The sequence below is a fragment of the Cygnus atratus genome, chromosome 3 (genome assembly GCF_013377495.2).
Source record: "Cygnus atratus isolate AKBS03 ecotype Queensland, Australia chromosome 3, CAtr_DNAZoo_HiC_assembly, whole genome shotgun sequence".
Classification (NCBI taxonomy): domain Eukaryota; kingdom Metazoa; phylum Chordata; class Aves; order Anseriformes; family Anatidae; genus Cygnus; species Cygnus atratus.
This window is the reverse complement of record NC_066364.1, coordinates 77,423,853-77,445,801: the sequence shown is the minus strand read 5'-3', so window position 1 is coordinate 77,445,801 and position 21,949 is coordinate 77,423,853. Positions and strand designations below refer to the sequence as shown.

The following is a 21,949-nucleotide window of genomic DNA, read 5'->3' as shown; positions in this document are numbered from 1 at the left end:
AGGAAGAAGATTTTGAAGGCTACATTGTGCAAAACATCTACCAAAAAGTAGTAGCTGGTAGAGTTGACACCGAAGGCCCAGTACAGCTAAAACTAAAGCTTTGTTTTCCTTCCCCTGACATTCGTCCTCCATGTGATTTGTTCATCACTGAGGAAACGATGACATCCTACCTTTACGGTCAATCTACAATCTGTCACCAAATCAGACCTCACCAAATCACCAAATGCAGACCTCTCTGTATTTTCTCCCAGGCCAGCCACATCTAAGGCAGATTCATCATCTGTAGCGCTTCTATGATAAAGCCTTTCCCATTCTTTCAAATACCTAAGAACTGGCTGGCTCTCATCTCAACTACCACAATCATCCTTCTTTAGCCTGACCTTGCTTACATGTATCTTGACATCCAGGCAGTATGTCAGGCAAATAACCCTTTGCTTTGACCATGTCAGCCTTCTGACAGCTCCCTCTTCCTTATAGCATTAAATAGAAGCGGGCCTGGAAGATGGAGACAGGCCCTTGCTGTTTGGCACTCTCTATTGAGCTCTTCCTACACCTTTTCAGTATCCTGATTCCCACCTACACTTCCCTGAGAAGCCAGACACCCAACTATTGTTGTCAAACAAGGCCATTTTTGCTCCTTTCCGTACTGCTCTTCTTCTTGGTGTGAAATCACTGCTAACTCTGCAAAGCTTTCCTTCAGCTCTTCAATACCTTCCTTAGAAACAGTGCAACCCCTCTGACTGATCACTAATCTACGCGTTGTTGTGGCTGCCCTCTTAACATTGCTTCACTGGGCTCCCTCCCTGTACCTGGCAGGCCAGCCGGGGTCCATGACTGGGGCCTCACTCTGGTGCCACACAGTTACACAGCCTTGGCTCAGTTCTCCTGAGAAAATTACTGTTGAGCCCTAAGAAGGCATACAAGTGGAGGTGTATAAGTGAGAAGGTATTTAAGTAATGAGAGATAAGTAAAAGCTGTCGTAAGTGTTGTATCTGTTGAGGCAATAATATTTACTAGTGCAAGGGCAAAATACTTATATAAAAATGTATAAAATCTTAAGAAAAAAACAGAAGATGACAATTCAGTGCCACCAATGACCCAGCTCATTTCCAAGGAGCAACAAGGCTGGTGGCTGTCGACTTACTGGGAGCTGAGAGCATGCTAGTGCCAAGCAGCGTGTTGATCCTAGCTGCCCGTGGCATGCATTAGTCAACAAATAACACCGTACACATCCTGCCTGCAGACTCTGGGCAGCTGAAGGGTGCCCCAACAAAGTGACTGAGGGCAGCTTACGGCTCCATCTTGCATTTAGATGCTAAACTTGCTAGGGGAGGGATTATCTTTTTTTCTGCCTACAGCACCTAGCACAAAGGGATGGGATCTGTGAGGGAAGTCCCTGTGGCAATACCATTAAGTGAGGGAGTGAGGAGGCTCAGTTGCTCTTATCCTCCCCTTCCTCAGGCAGAGTTGCAGTGAGTGAGAAGAGCTGCAGAAAGAAGACTACAGCACTGACCTGGTAGTTGTGAATAGCATCAGTGAATCCCCAAGCACCACAGGCTGGAACTGAGCAATAACCTTTCCTCCCACCTGAAAACAGACTGCAAATGCATGTCACCTCTGGGAGGGACCTTTGCATTTGGTCACACTTAGATGTTTGTTCTTCCCATTCATCTAGAAAGACAGTAAGCTTTTAAACTCCACAGAAGTGAATAGGGCTGGCCCACCACACATCTACAAAACTACCTTCCTGCATAATACTGGTGAGCAAGAGGATTACTGACTTTTAATTGATATCTGAGATTCTCAGATGCTGACAACAGAGAACCACATGCTTTAAAAAGCCAGAGCCTGGTGGGAGCCAGAGGAAGAAAGCAAATAGGATTTTCCAGCCAACAGTGACTGGCAAATGAAGGCGATCAGATTTCCTGGGATCCCCTCCCAGCCAAAGCCTGACCTTGAGAACCTGTTCAAAGCAGCTGCTATATCTGTGTACTCCAGATGAAACTTTTTCGGCAACAGAGAAATTATCAGGGCACTGTTTAAAGAAACTCTGCAGCTCACACTAATCTCTAAATAGAAGTTAAACAGCCAGTAACACCAACATGTCTGAGCAGCTTTATTAAAAAAATTCAATTCTCCCACAACTCCAACCTTGAGAACTGAATTAATTCCAGGCTTATTTACTCCTCCCTTTTCCCTCACAAAAGGGAACGGGTAAAAACAATTACAGCTTAACAGTGACTGAATGCACTTCTGTGATGTGTTGTGAAATTATAAACTCTTTGGGGCACCTTCTCAGTTTCCCTAAATTCTTACTCTGTGAAATCAGCAGGGCTATGAAGTACTCAAGCTAACTCTACGTACCCTATTTGGCATCAAGAATGAACTACAGTATTTACTGTAAAAGCATGATATATGCATTGTTTTCTTTTTTTGCTGCAATTGAATGATGCAATAAGAAATGAAGACATGCTGCAGCAGAAACAAGCAGCAAAAGGCAGCAGATGAGGCACTGGAGTCAGGAGAGCTGAGGTTTATTCCCAGCCCTGCCACTGGTCTGTGGAGTGACCTCAGGCAGCTCACTGCAGCTCTTCAGGGAGTCATTGCTTACCCTCTCAAGCAGGGGCCACCCCAATCCGGGTTGAACTCATTAAATACCATGATGGTACAAACTGATAATAATTCAGTAATGTGGGAAGACTCAAGCTGCAGCAACACAATTCTTTTTTCTGAAGCTGTTCTGACTCATCCCTTCTTCAGGATGAACAGTGGAAGATGGAAACTCAAGTTCAGTCCCAGCACAAGGACCTAAAGGACTTCATAAATCTGAGACACACGCTTCACAGGGATATTAGTGAAAATGAAGTGCATTACTGCTGGAACTTTCTGCCAGTGAATAAAACCAAGTGCAGAACCCATAAATTGGGGGGGGGGAGGGAAATATTGCCCAGAATAGCCTCAGAGAACAAATTTAATCCCAAAGAACAAGAAAAGATGCACGCATCCACAAAGTCATCTCTTCTCATCCTCTGTCATGACGTCACAGTTTTCTAAGCAACTAATTAGGCTGATGAACTAATTCCATTACTGCCTATCATAGTGATTAATATTGCCCGACCATCCCTTTGCAGTGCTCTCTACCACCTATATATTGCCTTCCATTTTGTTGATTAATGGTGCTCTGGGCCAGGGACTGCCTTTTGAGTTGTCCTTGTGCCTATGGGCCTAGGCTCTATGGGAACACCTCCTCTTGCCTGGCTCTGTGGCGTTCTGTGCAAGACATCAGCTGTTTATGCTTCCTTCTCCTTCTGAAAAATGATGAGAAAACACTCTTATTTGTTCCTTATGAAGAACACAAGAGAAGGAAAGAGAAAACATGATGTGTCCTACCAGTACAAAATAGCTAAACCTGAATATTTGGGAACTCTCATCATTTTTTTATGAGCCCTATTGCTATACCAAAAATGAAAGAGAGACCTACCGATCATATATAAGCGTATCTTTTGCAAGCAAGTGTTCAAGACTTTCTGTGAAAAAAAAAAAAAAAACCTGACACATCTACAGTTCTGACTTAAATAAGAGGACTTACTCAGCAAATACTCTAAAAAGAAACACTTCTAAGCACTGCAGCCATTGAAACTGGAATCAAGATATTAAAATAGTAGTTTGAAAAGTGTCTCAGTGGTACGCAAGGAAATATATTGGATGGTCAGCTCATTGACTGAGCTTGTACTTGGATCTGAGTTATCCTGAACAACATAACCGGAAGTGCTACTGCTACCAAGTGTAGCATTCTCAAGGGAAACAAATATAATCATCCTGCCTTTAACAGGACTGTGACTATTCAGTGCCTTCCAGACTAGGTTCCCCCAGCGCTTTATAAACCCTAAATAATCCTGTATTTAAACACAGCACAGCCGGTCAGTCAAAAGAGGTAATTCTTCTGCTATATTTAGCATGGATGTAGCCTAGCCTTCTGTGTGGCCACGGATGAGAATGCACTACTACCTTCATACTACAAACGCAGAGACAAAATTCCTCGAGTGGTATGCCCACGACCACAGAGCAGACGTGTGGTAGAGGCAGGAGCTCACTAGTCCTCCCACTTTCAATCCACGTGCTTTGAAGAAAGCGGGTGCCTTCAGTTACTGTCTGACCATTGATTTTATTTTAATGTCATTTATTTTAACGGGAGTGACTGCAATCTCGCCAGCACTAAGCAGTCCCAGAGCTGGTTTAAGGCTTCTCAGCAGTGTCAGCAGAATTAGCTTTCCCTGCTTTACAAACAAAGGGTCATGGCCTAGTAGAAGAAAGGTGGGCTTCTGTCATGGAGAGGAAGAAAGCAAAGAAGATGGAGAAGAACGGGACACCTGAGGTACTGGAAGCTGAGATTGCAGTTCTCACTCAAGTAGAGAGAAAGAAATAAGGCCTCAAGTCCTGTCCTGTAGCACTGGCTGCTGCCACGTTGATCTCCAGCATCAAGGACAGGTGAAACAGGCAACAGGATCAGGGCAGTTTTGCTGCCTACTTTACCAAAGTCACCCCTCCTGCAGCAAGACATTTTCATTTCATTTCATCATGTTTCAAGCTGCTGTAGACATGCATTTGCTATGTTTGAATGATCTGACCTTCCTGCATGTTCCCACTTGGCCAGCTGACCATGAAAAAAACATACTCAACAACAAAGTTATTCACTGAAAAATGATGCTTTGCTTTGGAAATTCTGAAGCAGAGATACGATCTGAAATTGAGCACCTGTCTTAAAACAAAGACTTAATTGTCAGGGTGGAGTCAAGTTATTCGTATGACAGAAGAAAGTTGCAAAAGTAGTCTAATATATGTACGCTATTTATTTTATGCATGTATATACCTTTTCACCTTCTTATATCCACAAGCAATATTTTTTAATGCCACTTCTTTTCCATAATTGACTTATAAACACTATTTGCTTAAAAAAAAAAAAAGGCAATCAGTCAAGGAGAAATGTTTACTTACATCAAAAACATGGTTCAGAGTTTAATTCATGAGAGCAAGCAAACAGAAGAATTTAGGGAGTCAAAGAGCTGTAACTCCTAACATTAGCAACTATATAGTGAGCTGCCTACCAAGAGCTGTTCACAAAGTGGCTTAGTATGTGGCTTCAAAACACTGATAGCAACTTTACGTTAGGAAAAAAAGCCAGCCCTTTTCATAGTAGGAAAAGCAGATCACTGGGAAAAATGGATGCCCCTAAACGGAGATTTTTAACATCAGGCTAATTATTTAGGTTAAGAGGACCTTGCTTTGGGCCAAGAGTATCATGAAACTCCTGAGGATACTTCCATCCTCAAGAACCAGTCACACATTGTTCAGTTCCTTCTTCTGCTGGGGCTGCCTCACCTTTTTATAGCTATATATTTTTCAGACTTTTGAAACTGCTTGATTTATGAAGTGTTTGGTGTCATCTTTTATCCCAAATAAAATAATCTCTGATGTCATCATGCAAAAACAATGAGGGACAGAATTCATCCAGACATCATTACAGAATTTCTATATATTTCCAAGTAGGTGTCTAAGTTTTTTGACAACAGATAAGTGACAGACTAGTCAGAGCTCAAATATTGGTCTGTCTTCTTGTTTAGGTCAATTCTCTTCATATGTTAAACACAGAAATAAGCTCTTTTTAATACAGCGAATAAACCAAACAACCACCAAATGAGCGCTTTGGATTCATCACAATCCTTCAGAAGTGTGACATATAACTGAACATAGCTCTTCAAACATATGTTAATTGAAGATCTCCTCATCCCCAGACTAGGTATTTCCATTTTAGTATGAATATTCATTTTCCTGTATATTCTTTTTCATGCTTCTCTAAGGTCCCTATCACACAATCATTTTAGCATGGAGATAATCAGAGCCAAGTCATAGAATGAAAATAGAAGGCTGTTAAGAAGATCCTGGACGTCATCCGGATGCAAGTGAAGCGTGAGTATCTGTTTCATTAAGGGAGAAAGAGGATTAGGGTGGTGCTGGGCATCTACTCTGCTTCAACTGACATTCCATTAATTTACTGTCTCAATGGACAGGAAGGGAGATGCAACGTAATTACAGCTCAGCATCTGAAACCTTTGGCATTTCTGAAGACTTATTAGTCTGGTGGTGGTTGGCTGGGGGGAGCATGGCAGTAGAGATCAGCAAACTTTGTGCTCACTGTATACCTTCAATAATAAGCTGTGTCGGGGACACCTTGGAGATTAGGGACACTGCTACTGTGTAGCAAGTGACCTTCCAAAAGCCTTGTGAGTGGAAACTGCCAAGGACGCTTCATGAAGTAAATCTATTTTGTTTTGGACAAAACTGTTAAAATCTGGACAGAAAATGTATGATCCTCATGTCCTTCGTACAATGAAGAATATTGCTGAAAATACAAACCTCTGTTCCCAGACAGGCTCTTTTCTTGCATAGCTACTCAAACAGTTGTAGCGATTCACAGGTCAAATTGTACTGTGAATGAACATTCAACCACAGCAAATCCGCAGGCCCCGCAGGTCTGACATGCATTCAGCTTGGGTGGTCAGTGCTACCAGCACATCAGCATTGCTACTCTGGAGCATTCATGACACCAGGTTTTCATAGAAGCTCTTGGGAAAAAGAAGTGTCAGAAATTATCTGCCCCCTCACCCTTAGGTACCAAAATAAATGGCCAGATTTTCAAGAGTGCTCAAAAATACACCAGCAACTGGGGAATCTGAGAATTTCAAAAGTTGTCTCTAGTGCTTTACGACACTAAATACAAATCTCTTAACACAACTCCCACTCAAGTTTGTATCTCATCTTGAAGTCACATCAGATTTTATTTCCTTGGTAGAGAAGTAGAGAGGTGTGAAGAGATGTAAAAGGAAACCCTGTTAGTAAGTTTCTCCCAGAAAAACGGACATCTTGATACCATATTAACTTATCCTACTGGACACGGCTGGCTATCACAGTCGCAACATTATACTTGGAGGAAAAAGCTGGCCCATTAGAAAGGACGGTAGTCACAGTACCTAGACCTTTCGATAAACTTAGGATGTACAAACAGACGGACCCTTTAACTCTGTTTCAATTTAATTAGCTTAGGGCTGGCAGCCAGATGGATTGTGTTACAGACAGGCACCCTCAGTTAAATCATCAAGCAAACAGAGCACTGGGAACTTGTCGTCACCCTCCTTGGGATCAAGTATCTGCAGGCACAAGAAGCTTTGCTGAACTCTGACTGTAGCCCCTGGCAAGCTATGGTCAAAAGCGACTGTTACCATTGTTCCTGCAACACATTCAGGGGCCTGCTAGGAACTAAATCAAGACATCTGAAGAGGTAAAACCCACCTGGCAGATAAAACCAGTGGATGAGCACTGCCGAACCCAGAGGCTGAATTTCCTCTTTTTCCTCTTGCGCAGCTCCCTCTCTGTGCACGTGGCAATGAAAACAGGATCCTCATCAATCAGGGGCTCATGTAGTACCTGCAGTTGGAAACAAAAGAGAAGAAAAAAAGAAACCAAAGAGTTCATGATTGCTGAAATCTTCCAAGCAAACACAATCCTTGCATTGTGCTTGTGCACATCACTTCATACAAAGATGCAAAATTTCTTTCGTTCAGTGCTGCCACCCAACAAAAAAACAAAGTCTGGCCGAGCACACTGTTGTGGACGGCTGCTCTACAAGTGGTTTGCAAAGGTAACAAGGCATGGCACTCACCATCAGGCACACTTTAATATCCCTTCAAAATGTGGCCTTCTACCTCTCACTATCAGCTATAGTTCAATAGCCCTCCAAATTGAGGCAGTGTTAAGGGTGGGGAGATTGTTAGTGGCATGCTTCTCCAAGCTTCATCATCAGCTTAATCTTGTTTGGCTGAATGTCTTCCACCCAAACACCCCCTACAACATGTTGTAAGGTACTTGGTTACAGCAAAGGAAAACACAGAAAAGGAGAGAAGTGAAGGAAAAAAAAAAGATATTTTCTGCTGCCACTTAAGGAGGTGGTGAAGGGGCAGAAAAACATTTTTTTCTAGTGGCAGCAGCTTCAGGGAAGGCTCTCTTGCCTCAGAAGCTGAAAAATTTGACACAAGGAGATAGAAAGATAGAAGACCAGAGAGGGGAATAGAAAAAGACAAGGTAGACTGGAGAAAGTGATGAAAATCTGTGGAAATGAAGCAATTTTTGCATTCTGCATCCAGATGTGATTCCCAATTGCTTATAGCTGTTTTGCTACATTTCTCTCCATTAATTCTGTACCAGAGTTATTAGGTATTACACCACAAAAACCACCTACAGAAAAGCATGGTTACTTCCTTCCAGCTCACAGGTAGCTGTGCATTACGTCCACATCCTTGACTGCACCGTGTGTGGATTGTCTAGCAAGTCGCTTCCGAGAGCACAAATGCTCTGAAGCTGTTGAAAGGTCTCAGCTGATGAAAGCACATTTCAGCTGACCAAACTCGGACATCTGCATCCAAATCACAGCAAGCCCCTGGAGGCTGCCCTCCTAGTACACAAGGGGGACGCACCCCTGTAGGACATAGCTCAAACCTTCTTAAAGACTTGTAAAATAGTCAGACGGGCTATGCCCAAAGGAGCCCACTCTTTTCCAGTGACTATCGCCCCACAGAGACAGGGTTCAGATACAGGCATCCACAAGGCAGAGGCTGTCATACCCTCAGAAGGACCCTTTCCACGCATGCATGTTACTTTTGTTCACATCTGCACGTATCCAGTGGCAAAAATGAGAACAATGCTGTATTAAAGCAGGGAGCACTGTCTGTAGGAGAGATGCGGTGGGTAAGCAGTTAAGCACCACTGATGAGCAGCTGCTGGCCTCCTGAACACAAGATGTTTGCTGAACATCACTCTGTCAGCCCAAAATAGGCATCTGTGCCCTCTCTGTGCAGCGGCGGCTGCACGCTTTCATTTATACGCACTCCACTTCTTAACGGCTCATAAAACATTCACAGGACCATCTGAAAGCACTCTTGTGAAATGTTCAAATTATACACCAAAATGCAGATGCAAGCAAGGAGTGTCGCATACAAAGCTATTTGTTCTTAAAGCTGCAGCTGCCCCACTACCCCACTGGAGCCAAATCCCATTCCTCTCTCATTCCAGGTCCCCTCGAAACACTGCTCTTCTTTCCCAAATGCCCCCCTAGGGATGGGGTTGGATACACTGGTAAGAATTTGGCAGCTTTGGAAAGCCCCTCTTACTTGCCAGATGGTGTGGTTGAACTGCAATAATCTCCCCCTCTGTAGGATGAGGAGCAGCAGAAAGCAAAGGCTGTCTAAGCATCATTTGAAGACATTTTTTACCCTCTGCCCTTAGCTTGGCTCCCTCTTCTGCAGCACAGCATCAGCTCTCCTCACAGCAGCTCTACTGCATCCTGCTTATACCCTTTGCACTCTTTCTGCCTTCTAAGACAGAGTAAGGCCTGTCAATCTTAAATTTAGGAAGTAAATCTGAATTTTGAAAACAACTCCTCATTCTTCTCTTATCCATGCCCATGCTCAGCCTGGCCTTCCCCTGGGTCCCAGAGACTCCTCTCCTTTCTCCTACCCAAAATTTTAAGTCATTCACATTTCTCCAAAAGACCAAAGCTTCCCAGAAGTTCCTACTGAACTGCTCTTTGCTCTTGCCGAAATGAGGGAGCGTGGACAGGCAGAGAAATTGAAATAGCAGCCTTGGAGCTTGCGCTTCTTGCTTCCTACAGAAAGGGTGGGGAGACAAGTGTGTTCCCCACCACCACCACCACATGCAACAGCTGTAAAGGACTTTGCAAGCAGGATGCTGTATGGGCTGTGCCTGCTGCCGGGACAGCTGATCCCCATCGCTTTTTCAAAGGAGGCAATCTGTTGCTTCTGGCACTGACACGGTTGTCTTATGACAAGAGCTATCTGTGTTGCCCCTTGCCAGCCCCATTAGTTTATACTCCCTCCTCATCTCAAACTCATCTCTTTGCAAATCCCCATGCAGTGACACTTGCTCCATTCCCTTTCCCCCCTCTTGCTGTGTCTGCAATGCCCACTTTTCCAGGAGCAGGCTTACTGCCCCCATGCCATATTCTTTCCTGCTTTTTTTCTTCCTAGAAAAAAATCTACTTTCAAGCTTAATTGACTCCCACACGTATTCCTGGCAGTCTCTTCACCATCTTTGACTCACTCTGCAGGCTCTCCCTTCTTCCTATTCTGACTTCTTTTGATGCAAGATATCTGTGGATTTCTTCACAGAAATCTCCCCCATTTTCTTCTCTCAAATCCCCAGTTTTGTTGAGGTATATGGAACTCCTCATCTAGCTGTTCCACTCCCTCACAGCTATTTTGTTGTTGTTGGTTTTTGCTTTTTTTTCCCCTTCCTGTTCTTCATGGCCATCTTCAACCCTGCTAGGTCTTCTTGCTAAGATTTCACTCTTTTTTTCCCCTTCCATATGCACATGCACTCAAATTGCCAGAGTCCCATCTTAGAGTCTTGTCTTTCCAACAACTGCTCCATCTCATGAAATCTTTCATTCACTGAACAAAACAGCTGATCACTGCCTGGAGTGCCTTTCTCTCTCCTCCGGTTTAGATCACCTCCACAGCTCTTTCCACTCCGTAACGCCACCCATCCTGCTCTCGGCACAGCCCAAATAGGCTGGTAGGCAAAGCCCAGAGCCACTAACTCGTCTGTACTCAGACTTGTTGCACTCCGCTGCCTTAGATAGTGAACCAACATGTCCTTTAGACATTATCTACCTTAGCTCCACAGCCATCCCCAACACAAGCTGTCTCTTCAGTCTGTCCCCTGGAGAAACTGCCCCAGCCAGCCCTGTCTCTGGCTTTTGGTGGGTACCATCCAGCTGTGAGCAGGGTCCCCTGGGGAACTGCACTTGGACGCACAGATTCACCTAATGCTTCTGCGACGGTCGCTTGCATTTCTGCTTCCTTGCTCCACAGCTCCTCCCACCTAAGCTGAATTCTCTGCAAGCATCTGACATCTCTGCTGCTTGAATATCCAACTGTCAGTTCTGCTTTTGTTACGCTACATTTGAGAGCATCTCCTTTCCCTTAAGATAACCCCTTCCTATCTCCTTTTCTGGTCCTTGCAGCCATCCCTCTCCTCCTGCCGCAGATCTGTGAATCTCAATGTCAGACTTTACACCCAAGTCCCTGCAAGGTGCTCTGTGCCAGGCAGTGCCTGCATTTTCCATGCTTTCTGAATAACAGCTCTAAAATACATAGCTTTTCCAACCCACCCACTCCGTAAAGTTTTCATCCAAGGTCACAGACGCCTGGCAACAGTTCTCCTTTTGGCCTCAATATGAGGCAGCCCTGCCCTAATGATTCCTGCTGGTAAGCCATTCTCCTAGGCCATCACAGCAGGTGATATCACTTCTCTCTATTTCTCTCTGATAGCTCTCCTTCTCCAATATATCAGACAGGCTCTCTCTCTTCACTTTCAAAGACCCGTTCAACCTATCCATATTTTACTGATCCTCTTTGCCATATTCAAAGGTTAACTGCCACCTCCAATGGAGCCATGATTTAAAGCTTCTCTCAAGATCCTCTGCCTGTTTGTTCAGTCTTCAATTGACTTTCTTCAGAAGAAAATCAGTTCTTACAGCACTCCATTACCAAGAGGTCATTTAAAAACAGCCACAAAGCTTCATCACTTTCTGCTATCAAACTCTCCCTAAAGTCTGGCTTCACTAGAGGAACAACTGGCCAAGAACTACAGGACATCAGAAATTTACTTTGCTACTCAATATCCTTACTGTTCCTTTGCCTGTCTGTCTTGATCCATGTCTTATACATGGCTGGCATCCTCTGAATACTTATGATCTTTGTGTTATGCTCACAGAACCCTTAAAACAGAGCAGTCCTGGGCTGCGACCAGGATCCTTACTCACAAAGGATCTTTTTGAAAATAGGGAAACTGAGACACAGACATATGACATAAACAAAATCTTGTAATTTGGAAATTCCCAATACCAAATCAACATTTAATCTTGAGAACACAGAATAGGTACAATTTAATCAGCCTCTTTAAACACCTTTATTTTTTTTAGAGAAGCTGTTGCCTAAAGCTGTCAACTGGTTTGGAAGAACTATGATACCACCAAGAGCAAAAATCAAACAAGCCCCTTAGTAACTAGCCCAATTAGAGCATGCACTGCCTTCAGAGGATGAGGTTAGAGTTATGGCTCTGTTTTTGCTAGGGAGCTCATTGCCTGAAGGACTTAAGTCAGCTGCACAAACGTGCTTAACTGCTCCCAGCTGACATTTCACTGAGCAGATCCAGCTATGTCTGGTTCCAAGATGCTGAAGAGAAGATGCTTTGGCAGGAGAAGGAGGGGTACAGAGTGTATACCCAACCTCCCCCATACCGACAACAATCTTGTGTAGTCACATCCTGCTGACAAGCACATAAATACTCTGCAGGCACAGAAGGGCATTTGAGCAGTGATGTTATTTTCCATATCTCTGCTTCTTTCTGGAATTCAGTTTATGTCCTTGGCAGGTGAGTACCCTTGCATCTGTTGCAGGGTACCTTCTGAGCTTACTCAAGGTGCCTTCCCCGTCTTCAGGCTTCCACTTGCAGATAGTAACATAGCTACAAAGCTACGTGGAGCCAAGCAACAAGGAGATGACACTGATTCTAGGAACTGAATCCCTAACTCCAACTTTCCTCGTTTAGGTACAGGCAACAGCGATTTATACTTGAGTTGTTGGGGAGGAATAGGACGCAGAGAATATTCCTGTCCTTCTTATACAATCTAGGTCAGAACACCATTTCTGTTATTTCTGAAATTGAAGCTTGCACTGATGATACACAATTACATGTTCTGGACTTTCAGTGCCTTCAAAGACTAGAAAGTAATTATTTCCTTCTGTTTGCTCAGTATATTTAGCAAAATAATTATAACTCACTAGATCTTTTCTTTGTTTTGGTATATTGGCTTAGTTCTCTCTCTCCCCTCAATCTGCTTTCATAAAAAGCGCAGTGTCATTTTTGCATGCGCACTTTTGGGGGATTGCACGTGAGGGGAAAAAAAAATCTGAGACAGAAGCTCCATTTAAAGAGTCTTTTCTAGCTCTCCAAAAGGAAAAGACCAAAGCTACAGAAGAAATAACTAAGAAAGCAGGTGATGCGCTGCCTGCCTGACTCCAAGACTGTTGGTTCTGTCCATAGGAATGAGTTAAACATGGCAGCCTCCTAACCCATGTTCTGCAAGTCCACATTGCCAATGGAAGAAAGGCGGTAACAAGAACATCTACGAGCCCAGACAGCCTGGCTGCATTGAACAGCCCACATCATTCCTCTGCTTGATGCCATTTATAGGACGTTAGCCTAAAGTTTGAGTATAGATTGTGGCTCAGGCACAAACCATCTGGATACCAAAAGTCTTACGTTTAAAATACAGGTGCACATTAAGCAACAAATGCATTTTGAACTTGGGATTCCAGGTATTGCTGACTACAGAAACCTGGGCCCCTCTTGCCAAAATTCAAGCACATTCAAAAGCCCATCTGAATGGTTTTTTCCCCTTGCTTCTTCCCTTTGTTTCTGTGCAACTGGGTTGTTATTTCTAGCCTCACTGAGTCTGACAACCTGGGATTGATGTTTACCGCAGTCTGCTAATCTGTACTCAAGACAATTTCCAGGGAGAGGTCTTTCCTGCTGTTTTGAGCAGATGGGGTCCACATCCCTTGAGACAGGTAGTGTGTAGTTCTGCCTGATGGCACCCAGAAGCGCGTTAGGCACAAGGCTCCTTCTGGGAGCAGGACTGGAATGTCCCCCAGTAGGCTACTGAAGCTACACCAGACTATTTTTAACAACCGATTCAAAACCTTTTTCTTTCTCTCAGTTATTTTTGAAAGCAGTATTTTAGTGCTTTTTGTTCCGCTCAATACCACTGACACATGCTGTATAGAAATCACTGACGTAAACACTGAAAAGGGGGCACAGAAGTGAAGGGGGGAGGAAGAGAATTGGGCTGTCACTTTTTCTTCTTTTTTTTTTTCTTAAAGTAGAATCTCCTTACCAAGCTTAGCACAAGCATATGCTTCGCTTGCGGAAATTTAGAGGCTTTATCACTGCAAACAGGACACTATGGATTTCATCAATTCAGTTTTCAGACCTCGTTTGGGAAAGGGAGAAGGGATATACATGCAAATCAAATTTTTTCCTTTAATGGATTTGCACTCTCAGTATGTCCCACAGCACACCATTATAAGCATTTACATTAGACACAGTGATCACATTTCTGAACCCTTTATCTTGTGCCCATTGAAGTCAGTGGATAAGGATTAGATTTCATATCTTAATGAGAGCTTGGTCCCAATAATACCATGCTTCTAACAGCCTGTTTTGTCTTGATGGAAAGGCATCTTGCTAGCATGGCTTAGTGAGGACACTCCTGCTTCCCTTCTCTCATGTCTACCTTAATTGCTTTTTAGACAGGTGAGTTGCCCTGGATTATACAGGTATGCTTTTTTATCGTCTGTAAAATAGACAGAAAAACTCAAATTACTCCCTGGTCACTCCCAATCTTACTTTTAGGCATACCTCCACGGATATGATGTATCTATGCCTCCATTTATTTTGTGCAGTGGGCAAAAGCCTATGCTTCAATGGCAAAACAGGAGGGAAAAGGAAGATGCACGTAACACCCTTTCCCAATGGCTGTGTGAAATCAGTTTATATTCTGAAAACAGAGTTGACTGAAAAGTTATTTCAAGTAGCAACGTATTTCACATTAATTCCTTTTTCTTTCCAGACTTTTGAACATGACCAGCAACTCCAAAAGGATTTCATTTGTAGTGGAACAAAGTTCTTTTCAACTGTACAGCTGTAGTCAGACAACCTCTAGCTTCCTAAGTTTCTATATTTAGTTTCTTACATTGTTTGCCCAGTCTCCAGAGCAGTCTTCCTACAGAATGGCTTTCTGTTATGCCCCTAATAGTATCTGGAAATGAAAATTCACTGAAGTCATTTACTTTATTTCTGGTAGTCTAGAAATATTTCCAGTTCACTGACACTTTGGTTGTACACACACACAGCAATAAGTTCTTCCATAGGAGCATCACCCATCATCAAAGAAAAGACTGGCACAAGGCACAGGCTGACAACCGTGGCAAGCAAAGGCACCTGCCCTCTGCTTATTTCGCCTATTCCCAGTAGTGCGGGGAGCGGGTAGCTGTGCTGCTGCTTCCCAGGAAGGCCTGGACCATAACAGCAAGCACCTTCCACTAAGGTCAAGGCTGGTCACTCCTAGCAATCCCTAGGAGTGCAAGTCCTAACTCTTTCCACAGGCAGCTATGGTCTGTGTTTTCAGTCATAGCAAGACAACCTAGAGCATGTAGGTTGTAGTTACATGTTCCCTGCCAACAGGTGAACTCTTACCTGGGCTTGTGAAGGTCTAAAAGCAGAGTCAAAGCCATTCTGCAGAGAGTCCAGGAAAGGCTGGATTTTGTAGAGGCCATGCGTTGTCTGGCTTGAGCGGAAGGCCACAATGTGGAAGTACTTCAGGATCTTTTCAAATCGTGATTGTGTCATGATAAGTGCAATGCTCTTGTTGCTGTAGAAGCCGCTGCTCCAGATGCTGAGAACGGACTCACAGTGGTGGATGCTGGTCGATATCATATAGCCTAAGAAGGCCTTCATTTCTGTCAAGGTGACATCAATCCAGGTATCGTCACTACCGAACCTCTCCTGGTACTTCTTGGCATACATGTTGGTTTGGACCACCATGTTCTTTAGCACGTTGTCAGGGACAAAGAGTTGAAAAAAGTCCATGGCACTGGCAGTCAAGGGCATTTTTCGTGTTGGACCTAGGACAAAAGTAGGAAAGGAAGATAAGCTCAATCCTGATCATCGCAAGGCATGTTCAAATTGCACTAGCAATTTAAAGCAGGATTAACTTGAGTATCTGACATGAATTAGCACATGCAGATCTGAATTAATTCCCTTGCCACAGTTGCAGTGGAAACACACGGAGCTCAGACATGACTACTTTGGATCAATACACTACTTTGGATACCATTAGAAAATTAACCTGTGTAGATCCAACAGAAAGCAATGACTACTCAGTCAGGACATTTTGAAAACCAGGCCAAAGTGATGGCATGTCAGCTAATTGCTTTGGAAATGTATCCACCATCTTACAGATCTCCTCATGAACTTCCCCTCTATAGTCTCTGTCTTCCTCTACATGGCTAGTCTCACTATCCCATATCACACGGAATATTTCTAAGCATTACAATGCACATCCTGGTCCTCTTCCTCACAGAATGGAAGCCTCACAGTCCTATGCTGTCATTAGTCTGGCTTTTAAATGATCTTGCACCTTGTGGCAGGTTTCAAGTATTTATTTTACTCCAAAGGAGGCACTAAGGGTTGGCAGCTCTGTATCAGCGTAACAAGGTTATCCAGCCAGACACTAGATTACATTAAGTTGAATTAGGAAGATCGTGCCTGCAATACCAGGGACGCAGACACCAGTCCTCACAACCTTCTCTTCTCTAATCCCTTCCATACGCTTATTAAGCTCCATTTTAAAAGTAGTGTTTTTCATGCTCCCCATGGCAGTGCTTGAGTCACCAGGTAAGGGCTGCAGGGACAGGGACATTCCCTCTTCTCCTGCAGAAGCTGTGCCACTGCCAAACACACAAAATCGATGCACCTGATAGGGGCAGCACGGACAGGCATAATGGACAGGGCAGTGCTAAGAGCAAGCAGCTCTACATCCCCTTGCAGGACAGCTGTGGGTAATGGTCATGACACTGAGAGTTGGATACCATAAATATTGTGCCTTAGTTTAACAGACTCCCTTCAGTCTTAGAACCATCTGAACAATGTTCTTCCTGATGAAAAGCAGAAAGCACAGTTTCTTGTTTGAAGTTTTGCTGAACAGAAAAGAGCCTTCCTAGTATCGGGTGGATGACTGGGTCTCAGCATCTGCTCTCCCAGCTGAATCAGAGCAAGAGTTTTGCCATTCTGTGATCTGGAGCTGCAAAGACCCTCTAATGTGTTGGTTAGGTCATGTTCTTCTGTACACCCAATTTCAGTTCACATCCTAAGTTACAGCAACAACTACGTCTTGCAGAAACATTGCATGGAACAGTAATGCTTAGGAACTACACAAATTCTGTGCTTGGACTTGCTCTAAGCCTTAATATTTGGCTACCGTCTGGTGAACTCAAGCTACTAGATGTACAGCAAAAATGACACCAAGACATCAAAGAAATAAACCTTCAGATTGCAGGGAAAGCATTAAAAAATTAAAAAAAATGTTTTTCCAAGTACAGTGGGGAAAGTCATAAATTAAAATTGGAAAGAAAACTTTAAATATGTGAGATTGAGAAACTGGAAGTGAAACAGTTCAGCTGAAAGCACAAGAGTAAGAACTCCACACAAATCATGGTCTGGTAAAGGCAGAGCAGAAATTTCAGCTTAAATGATAAAAGGTTTTCAGTATCAATTGAAAACTATGGGGCTAGAATAAATATACTTACTTAACCTGAACTGCTATTGCAATAATAAAGCCTGTTACAAAGAGTTCTTTTCTTTTGATCAGGAGATTTATATTCTGCTAGCACACTCTAGACTGTTACAGCTGGCATAAAATGCTCTACAAATGATTGTGCATGAATGACTTATAGTACATCACTCCCTCCTTCCCCACAACTTAATCAAGTTTTGACATTCTACAACAGATACAGCTTTCTGATAACAACACACTGCACAGGATGTATTCCTAGTTATATATGAAGCCTTGAGTAGCTGTTGAATTTACCTCCAGTGCCCAGGCAATCTTCCCGGTAGTAAAAAGAGGTAGCTTTTAAATTCTTGTCTTTAGACGCAGAAGCTGAAAGTGGGGAGTAACATTTCATATAAGTCTTGCCTATTGCAACCAAAATGCTTTCATAAAGCATTAGGTCTTACGAAGTGAAATATGTTGGTCTTGAGATAGGTCCATACAGACAATAGGTCCGTGCTGGATTTCACCTTTAGGAAGTCAAAAGCAGTCAGAAGCACAAAAACGTAATTTAGTACACTATGAAATTTTCAGTAATGGCACAAGTCTACCTTGAAAGGTGATTATGGAAACTGCCAGGTAGGCTGGATAGGACACTTTTTTTCTTACCCAGCAGATCTGCTCCAATCTGCACAGAGCATCTCCTGTCTGCTCTCCTTCTTGAAATAAATATGCAAGATTGGTATCCCATTTGCCTTGCAGAACCCACACAGCTCTAGAAGCGAGCTGAATCACTTTCTGACTCAGTCATCAACCTAATTGTTGACTAAATATAATTCTGAAAGCCACTGTATAATCTTATTGTCTTAAAAAACAGCCTTTATTGGCCAAGTGAGCACACTTGATTCATAATTTACTGATATGCAATAAAAAACAAGAGTGACATTGAGTTTTTGTAGGAAGAGAACTGAATTTTTAACATGAATTGGGTTTTGCATAGTTAATGACTAGTCTAAAATAAATTATTTAAATATGATCATCTAAGTACACAAATATAATCCATATAGAGAGGAAACTGCGTAAGAAACCTAAATAGTGAATTTACACTTTTTAAGGACTTCTACACTGACTTAAATGACAACTAACCAGAAAACACTGATACGAAATAAGCTCACAGTTCTATATATACACTGTTTACCTTTCAAAGCCTTATTCAGTCAAACAAAATAGTGGCTTTGACAAGTCTTCCATTTTCTTTTAATGAATGGGACCTCAATAAACTGAAAAAAAATCTGCAGGATTTTTCAGGCATTCAGAATGAATATACAGTTATGACTGTATATCAAATTTAGAGTTTTCTCTCTTTCCTTCCTTAGAGTTTGTATATGGAGTATATATTTATTTATGTCAGTTTTTTTGCTTTAAAAATCAATCTGAATTTCCAGTATCGGTCATAGAGTCAGAGCACAAAAATGTTCTTGAATTTCCAAACATGCAGCGAGACTGAGCGGTCTGTGCATACCCAGGTGGGATCACAGCTTTACTGAGTAACCTCTGGCTGGGCAGCACTCCTGCCATCACTAGCACTCAGGGCCTGCTTTAAATCGTGTTTGGCAGAATATGGGAAATAATATGATCTTAGAATCACAGAATCGTTAAGGTTGGAAAAGACCTCCAAGATCATCTAGTCCAACCATCCCCCTACCGCTAGAGTAAAAAGCCTAGTAGCTATTTACCTCTAAATGGAACCCTCTATTTTCTGTTTTCCACAAGATAATTTTTTTTTCCAAAAGGGAAATTCAACAAAATAGAATAGAATAGTGAAGAGTTGAGTTGAAAGGGACCTTTAAAAATCATCAAGTCCAAATGCTGGACCACTTCAGAGCTAATGAAAAGTAAAAGCACATGAAAGCACAACATCTTCCTCCATTACGATGCAATGTGTGCACACATGCTTTCCTTCTTCCTCCTCACTTTGACTACCGGTAAAAACTTACATGTGCAATCAGCAGCAGCCACTTTGCAAGTCACCACTGTTACTAGATCCCATTTTGACCAGATTGGTTCCACTTTCTGTTTTGCTCTCAGAAGTAATGTCCCTGCCAAAGCCAACCAGCAGGGCTGTGGCTATTTAAATCATCAGAAGAGACTCAAAATAAATGAAAATGCTGAGCAAGCAAAGCCATTTAAGCCTCCATCCCGGAGGTGTGACTGTGGAGCAGAGGCTGGCACCTCGCCCTCAGACTGCGTGCATTGCAGAGCGAGTTTTGACTCAGCTCAGCTCAGGGCAAGGCGTAGCAGCCTTGCTAGAAGCCAACTTCTCAGCAAACATACACGTTGCAGAAAAAAAAAAAAAAAAAAAAAAGGAGGAAAAAAATAAGCTAAAATGAAGCATCTATGTGACCCTCCTTCAGGCAGCCCCTCTGTATCCTCCCAGAACCTCCGGTGTCTCTCTTGGATGAGCCCCTGCCATTTGTATTTTTCCCACTGCTCCAACCTCAGCAGTGTTTCTGGCCTTCCTCATTGACTGGGACTTTAGAAAAAAAAAAAGAACTTTGAGTGAATTGAGCGCTTCTTTACTTGCCTGGTTTGCAGGATTAAGTAATTTGAACGCACATTTTCAATAGGTTAATTTATCCCTTGCCATCTTTCCTGTTCTCATTACCAGTCAGTTATTTAGTAGCTCAGAGTTCATAGACTCAGAATAAAAGATGGAAAGTTTCAAAACCTACTTTAATCCATCAGTGCTCACAACATAACATACAAATCTTAAAGAGGTCAGAAGCATTGCCATTTGGGGCAGGGTGAATCAGATGTGTGAGAAAAAAAAAAGGCTGTGGAAAAAAAATTCTCTTTTTTCTCTGCTGTGCAAAAGACTTAGTGCTCTCATTCCAGGCGTCACTGAGGTTCATGACAAAATATACTGTTACCTTGACGGGCTGAGGTATTAACATATGTATGCCAATCCGTATCGTACAGTTTGGAAACAAATCTTGTACAGAGCTAATCCAGGCTTGACTTTGACTTTAATTTAAGTTCATTAGCAACTGGGCAGACCCCAGGACTCCTGAATCATGCACATTAGTGGTGGAAGCATCAGTTTGTGAAACTAGTGATTTAGAAGTCATATTATTATCCTCTTTGAGTAAAAATCTACCAATTTGTAGTTGAGTACAAAGATAGCACATTCAGGTGCATTATAAACAGACACATACCTAATGAACAAGTCTAACCAGAAACTGTTATTTTCTGGCAATTGGGAAGTATTTTCTCCTCTGACATATGGCACAGCTTTCAAAGAGCAGGGCTTGAAAAGCAAATTAATTCCTTCATCCTAAGTCCAAGCAAAAAGAGACTGTTTTATATTCCTGTGAAGTTACTTCTCCCAAAGTACAAAACGTGATTTTGGGGTCTTATTTAGAGAAAGTCAAAAAATGCTGATGGTGAATTGCTGTCAGAAAACAAACATTCATCAAAAAAAATCCTGATGTGTTCATGGAAAGTGTCAATTGATGAAATATGGCAGACAGTTTAAACGAATTTTCAGCTTTCTCAAAGAGTACAGAGCAATATAAAGAGCTGGGAAAAAAAAAAAAAGAACAACAAAAATCAAAAACAATGTTTTATTATTTCCCAACTTAATTTTTTTCAGAACTTCTGTTTCATGCTAAGTTCTCTCACGTAAGCTTTGGAAGCACTGGAGCTTATCTGGCTTGCCAGAAAAATCAGTTTTCATATCAGCTCTGTTCTTAATGGCCTGGAAGAAATGTACATCAGACCATTCTCAAACCATAGCCAGTCTGACAGTCTTATGACAAACCTGTCAAGACAGCCTGAAGTGACAGCATATAACAGTTCTCTTCTGTATTTTATTCCAGTTTATTTTGGATACTGCCCTCCTGCAGAAACTTGGCAGCAAAGTATCCAGGTCTTTAATGGAGTGTATCATGATGTATGTATTTAATTCATCTTATTAAAAACCAGCAACCAGATCTTCAATAACAACTCTACTTTGTCAAGCCAAAGGAGTCACCTTAATTTATATCAGCTGTGGTTATGACCAGTATTTTGCAGCGTGTAGAATTTTTGCATTTGTTATTTTGGTAGATGAATCTTACTTCCCTTTAGAACAACCTAGCATGAGAATTCTGTATAAATTACCAAAACTTGAGCCATGCTGTGGAGTTGCTTGGAGCTCAGAGACAGCTACTGAGGATGCAAGGGGAAAAAAAACACAGAGACTACAGGGGCTTTCTTATATGAGAATGAAAAAATTGGACATCGTCCTTCTAAAGATGGGTCTCTTGTTAGACTCTCAGAAGCCTGTGCTTCTGCATGATTTTTTACTAGAGCACTTCCACCAGAGACTTACTTTATACCTTGTCTTGGCATTCAGTAGCACACACTTTTTTGTTCTGCATTTGTTTTCAGTCAAATTTATTCCAAACTATTTAGCAAAGCGTGATTTGACTGCGTTACTCC

At 42.5% G+C, this 21,949-nt stretch overlaps 1 protein-coding gene across 1 annotated transcript in view; it reads right to left on the bottom strand.

Moving 5' to 3' along the window:
- The window catches only part of PGBD5 (piggyBac transposable element derived 5), a 73,838-nt gene that overhangs the window by 29,246 nt on the left and 22,643 nt on the right, over window positions 1-21,949 (bottom strand). Inside the window, exons 2-3 of the mRNA XM_035538968.2 lie at window positions 15,394-15,821; window positions 7,348-7,482 (exon numbers count right to left, since the gene is read on the bottom strand). Of these exons, the coding sequence (XP_035394861.1) occupies window positions 7,348-7,482; window positions 15,394-15,821 (563 nt within the window). The remainder of the gene's footprint in view (window positions 1-7,347; window positions 7,483-15,393; window positions 15,822-21,949) is intronic.